We start from the raw sequence: 6,000 nt of genomic DNA on the forward strand, positions 1-6,000 counted from the left end.
GTCTCCTGCTATTTGTGCTTTCTGAGTGGGCCCTGTTTGGTCTCTGAAGCCAAAAGTCTAGGCCCGATGTGACTCAGGGACTGAGTTTGGCCAGAGCTGCCAGGCATCCTTCTTGAATCCTCAGTGGGGCAGAAGGGGGCCGCAGGTCTAAGAGGAACATGAAGAGAATTAGTCCTGTGTGTGCTGAGGGCAGAAGGGAAAGGCAAGAAAATATCTTGCATGTTTTCATTATTTGAAAAAAATTTCAGCCCCTTTAGGAAACACAGAAAACCAAAACACATGGGTCACTAATCTTTAAAGGCAAAACCACACATTAATCACATTAACATATGCCAAAATTATAAGACAATCATTAAGAATAATTTTGAAAATTTAGATTGTTTTATAAAAATATGTGTATACAAATCTGAAAAAGAGACCCAATTATTAATGAAATAACTTGCTTAATTTTCCTAATATTGTCTATGTATGAGTTCTTTAAATATGAATAGTTATTATTATGCATACAAATTTATACCCTACACAATTTCTCTTTTTTATTAAATGAAACCAATCTTTCCTCCCTCCTTCCCTTCTTCCCCCTCTCTTCTCTTTCTTTCATCAGAGATTTGAGTATCTTAGATTGGCCTTGAACTCGTCCTGTAAGCTTGGCCTTAAACTTCTGATCCTCCTGCCTTCACCTCTTGAGTATTGAGATTACAAGTGTCTGCCACCACATCTGGCTTTGAAGAAATTCTTATAAATATAAAAACAGAATAAATACCATGAATTCTCATGTACTCATCACCCAGTTTAAGAAAATCATCAAGAGCCAGGTGTGGTGCCACATACCTTTAATCCCAGCACTTGGAAGGCAGAGGCAGTTGGACTGCTGTGCGTTTGAGGCTAGCCTGGTCTACAAAGTGAGTCCAGGGCAGCCAAGATAACTCAGAGAAACCCTGTCTCAAAAAACCTAAAAATCAAAAATCAAAAAACAAAAACAAAAAACATCGACGGTCACGTGTGGTGGAGCACACTTTTAATCCCAGCACTCAGGGAGGCAGAAGCAGGTGGATCGCTGGGAGTTCAAGGCCAGCCCGGTCTACAAAGTGAGTCCAGGACAGTCAAGGCTACACAGAGAGACCCTGTCTTGAAAAACAAAACAAAACAAAACAAAAAAAAAAAAAACAAAAAAAAAAAAAAAAAAAAAAAAAAAAAAAAGGAAAAAGAAAGAAAGAAGGAAAAGAAAAAAGAAAATCATCAACCCTTGGCTTCCATTGTTTTCCACCACATCCTCCTCCTCCCTGAAGCGAAGCCAAGTGACAGTGACAGTTATATTGTTTATGTGGCAATTTTCAGCCCTTGGGGCTGAGGCATTTCCATCCTAAGAAATGGCCAGGACAGATTGTGCATGGGGTAAGAAGTGCATCTCTAAACATTTGAGACAATGGAGTCACATGCCCTGTTTCTGTCTCGCCAGTGGGATTTCACCTTGCTAAATGGAGTGCTGTTCGTTTTCGCCAGTGTATTACTGATCTACGGGATCATCGCACTTGTGGTACAATCATATGTAAGTGACTTCCAAGAAGTATTCAAAATGAGGGAAGTTCTGGCCAGGTCAGCACAGGGTCCCCCAAGAAGCAGACATGGTGTCGGGGCTAAGCATGTAAGGACTTCATTATAACTTATTGTGGTGATGGGGATTGAAGCTAAGGCCTTGAGCATGTCAGCAGGCACTCTAAAGCTACATGCCCAGTTTTCAGAAAAAATGTCTTTGAGTTCAAAGACAAACGGCAGTGGTTTGTACAGTCCAGCAGCTGAGTGGGGTACACTACAGTCCTGTCCTGTTGTCTGAATGTGCATTTGTGTCCCTCTCAGTTGCACACATGGGAGTCAGTGAAGTAGCACAGACAGGAATCTAGTGTGTGAACATTGATCTATCTGAGGCACTAGTTGCCCTTCCCCAAGAGGGTCCTGAGGGGACCCTATGCTCGGCTGTGGACAGTGTCTTCTCCTGCACAGCCCACAGAAGCCGGCTCAGTGTCCACCCAGCTCACTCTTTAGTATCGGACGTAGGCCTTTGGTATGCTTTTCACTGAGCCATTACATTCAACCCTTACAGAACTCCTGAACAATATTTCATGTCAATCTTATAGATGGACAAATAGGTGCAGAGGACTTTAATTCACTCAGGGTCCCCAGGGAGTGAGGGGTAGAGGTGGCATGGAGGGTGGATCTGTGTGATATTTAGGCAGTGTCCCTATCTCCATTGGTTTGTGCACAGCCTATCTCTGGAGCAGAAATGGAGAAAGCTACATATAATGTGCCCTGTGGTGTCCATGAGTGCTATATACGAACAGAGTCCCTGCCTGGGACCTGGAACTGTATGACTACAATTTGGAAGCATTTATTTGGCCACAGATGGACTTTCTATAGGATCTTTAGACATGTGACCAGGAGTTCTGTCTGGGTCCATTTGGTTAGGTGAATAAGTATGTTGTTACAGCCAGGGAGGTGGTGTCTATATTTTACAGACAAACTCTAAGACATCACAAAGATGTACCTGCTATTTTTTGGTTTTGTTGCTTCATTTCCTAGTTTGTTTTTTGCGATGGTCACACTGTGTAGCCCTGGCTGGCATGTAGCTCATTGTGCAGACCAGGTTGGCCTCGAACTCATACAGACCACCCTTCTTCTGCCTCCCAGGTGCTAGGATTGCAGGTGTTCACCACCCCACCTGGCACAAAGATGTGTATTCAAAGACTACAGCTGTCCATAGCTGCTCTAGGTGTTTGCAGGGTCCCTCACGCACGGGGACAGTGTCTCCTACAAGACAAATCTCTCCCCAAATCTCAGTCACCTCTCACAAGCATGCCCGAGCCGCAGTCTTCCCCACAGGTGAGCAGAAGACTGTTGTCCTAACTCCATGCATAGGACATAGGCAAGTTTATGTCCTCTGGACTCCAAGCGTCCCCCATGTCCTCCTGTTGCTGGCTAAAACCACTGTGCTCCCCGATGGTGCGGAGATTCACTGTCCCCTCTCTTCGCCAAGAACCTCTTCCACAGAGCCCTGCCCATCCTGCTGGGACCATTTTCTCCTCCTTGAGACCTCGTGCTGTATGTTTCTCAGGTCTTGTGGGTTGTTTTATTCTCGTCCCATGTGAGCCAAACCCTGGGTGTTCAGATATGTCCCATACTTTCTGGCCAGGCAAAATCCCAGTCAGACTGGCTTGGGCAGAGGTCCTGGGAATTTCATGGGTCTGAAAAAAGGCTAGCGTACTAGCACCAGCAATCCCACCTTTATGTCTGGGACTGGGGTGACTAGTCACCTCTACTTGTACAATAAAGCCAAGAACTGCCTGTTGACAGACTGGCACATCTGTGACGGGTCTCGCCAGAGATCTCCACCCCGTCAGCTGGTCCACTGCTTGCAAAGTGGTTTCTGAGCTCTCTCCTCACACTCTCAGCTAGAGAGCCTGAGATCCCTGTTTCCAGAACCACTCATGCTGCCCGCTGAGGAAGGCAGACTCCCCAGAGGGTTGCACAGATGTGCCCACGAGTAACACATTGTCCTTGCCCTGCCCCAGGGAGTCAGAGGCACTCCCTTGGTAATTGTGAAGGTCAGCATGCCCGCTGAGAGCTTCCTGGAGTTAAGTGGTAGACACTGGCGAAAGGTTCACAAAGACGCCAATGCCCACAGGCTTAACTGTCTTCATAATGGGTCCTTAACTGAGGATAGTGCCTCGTGTGAGCACGGCCATCATTCCGTGTCTTTCTCTCTGTGCAGTGGTTGCATCTGACGTACTCGGCGCTTGGAACACTGCTCTTCTCCATGGTAAGTCCTGGTTTTCCTCTGCGCTGAAGATCGCGGTGTATATATACCCTCCCAGGCCCTGTGCTGGGCAGCAGAGTCAGCCATTTCCCTAGGAACACTCCAACAACTCACTCGGCACAGCTGGTGGCCTTTCCAACCCAGGAAAGCTGGCACAGAAGCTCAGGGGGAGACTGCTTTCCCAGCAGCACACAGACACCAATAACAGAATAACAGAAACAGGGAAAGATCACTTTCCTTAAAAGAGTTAATGTTTGAGAAGAGAAGGGGGAGTGTGGAAGCCTCAGAGCTTACTTGCTTTGGCAGCAAGTCCTGGTACCCACTGAGGCTTCTCAGACATTAAGGGAAAAAAAGTAGGCAAGGCCTCACTATGTAGCACTGGCTGGCCTGAAACTTGCTATATAAGCCAGGTTGGCCTCAAGTTCACAGGTCTATCTGCTTCTGCCTGAGTGCTGAGATTAAGGGCGTGTGCCACATGCCTGGCAAGAAAAAAAAATTATTGTAAAAACTTCTGACCATATTGAGACATTGAAAAGCTAACCAGGCCCAAGTAGTATCACCAGAAGACCCACAACTGCTTCCTCTCCATCACTCTGTGTCATTGTATGAGAGTCATGAAGAAGCCATGCATGAAATTGTGTGTGTGTGTGTGTGTGTGTGTGTGTGTGTTGGTTTTCTCACCTCTCCTGTTATCCAGGAGCTGACTTGGGCCCATTTGTCTCCCTTTTCTCCCGGGAGCTCAGCCTGTGCAGGCCTGCCTTGGGTCTCCTTTAGGCACAGTTCATTTACATATATATGCACACATATATAGGCACAGTTCACACACACACACACACACACACACACACACACACACACACACACACACACATATATATATTTAAAGCTCCAATGTGTGTATGTCCTGCCAGTGTTGGTGTGTCTGGTGGGACTGGCAATGAGCTCTGAGGCTAGTCTGCAGCCAGGAGGCTCAGCCAGTTGTCCTCTTTTCCAGGTCTCCACCTTGCATCAGGCGTGAGGGGGAGAGAGGGCTCTGACTTTTCATGTCATTATTTAGGACTCGGTAGTTTTGCCTATTGCAGCTGATCTGAAATGTGCCGTGAGGGGATCATCTAACCACTCAGGAGCACCCTCTTACCCACTTTCTGTCTCAGGCATAGGGATGGCAAGGCTTGTTATCACCTGAGTTCTCTGAGACTGGGAAGCATCTTTGGTTTGCTCCAGCAAGGGCGTGAGGGAAGCCATGGATACAGGGCACCTTGTCGTGACATGTCCACCTTGTCCATCTGGTCCACATCATTGACAAAAGGCACAAAGGCTTTTGGATGTGGAAAGCAAAAGACGTTTACAGGCTTGGTACTGTGGGCTTAATGAGGATGAGGTCCTTTCTCTCACAGAGTGCAGAGTGACTGATTCAGCTGCGCCAACGTTCTACATCTTTTCCCTTCTTCCTGTCTTCATTTCTGTCCCTTTCTTCCCTCCATTCCCCCCACTTTTGAGATAGAGTTTCATGTAGTCTAGGCTAACCTCTAACTTATGTAGTTGATGATGACCTTGAACTTCTGACCTTCCTGCCTCTGCCTCCAGAGTGCTAGAACTGCAGGCACGAACTACCAGGACATTTGTGTGGTACTGGGCTTCATGTGAGTGCCCTACCAACTCAGCTATACCCTCAACCCGCTACATTTTTCTAAATGATAAAATAACTTTCCTCAGAGCACTTTGGCCACTTACTTGGTACATACCTGCAATCCGTATAGACAGTTGTTCCTTCTCTTCAGTACCTGGTGATGGACGTGCAGATGATGGTTGGGGGCCGCTACCATTATGAGGTAGACCCCGAAGAGTACATATTTGCTGCTCTGAACATCTACGTGGACATCATCAACATTTTCGTTTTCATTTTGGATCTTCTTGGACGATAGCGGATGGCCAAGGCTGGCTGAGGTTCAGAAGAGAAAAGGTGGGACGCCTGTGGAGTGTTGCCAGGTCCCGGCATGCAGCGGTGGCCACTCAGAGGTCCTTTCAGTAGTTGTCTGTCTGTCGTCTGTCTGTCTGTGTCTGTCTATGTCAAAAGAAGCTAAGAATTCAGTAGACAGTAGCTGTTGCTGTTATATTTTTATTTCCCTTGTCACATGGCAAAACTTTCTTTTTCATATGGAAAATTTCAGACACCTAGAAATTCAGAA

The 6,000-nt window shown here is 46.7% G+C and overlaps 1 protein-coding gene across 1 annotated transcript in view; it reads left to right on the forward strand.

Moving 5' to 3' along the window:
• LOC127194128 (protein lifeguard 2-like) overlaps window positions 1-5,737 on the forward strand; it is a 28,540-nt gene extending 22,803 nt beyond the window's left edge. The window contains exons 8-10 of the mRNA XM_051151483.1: window positions 1,460-1,549; window positions 3,767-3,814; window positions 5,593-5,737. Of these exons, the coding sequence (XP_051007440.1) occupies window positions 1,460-1,549; window positions 3,767-3,814; window positions 5,593-5,736 (282 nt within the window). The 3' untranslated portion in view covers window position 5,737. The remainder of the gene's footprint in view (window positions 1-1,459; window positions 1,550-3,766; window positions 3,815-5,592) is intronic.
• Window positions 5,738-6,000: the final 263 nt, after the last annotated feature.

The sequence above is a fragment of the Acomys russatus genome, chromosome 10, assembly GCF_903995435.1.
Source record: "Acomys russatus chromosome 10, mAcoRus1.1, whole genome shotgun sequence".
Taxonomy (NCBI): domain Eukaryota; kingdom Metazoa; phylum Chordata; class Mammalia; order Rodentia; family Muridae; genus Acomys; species Acomys russatus.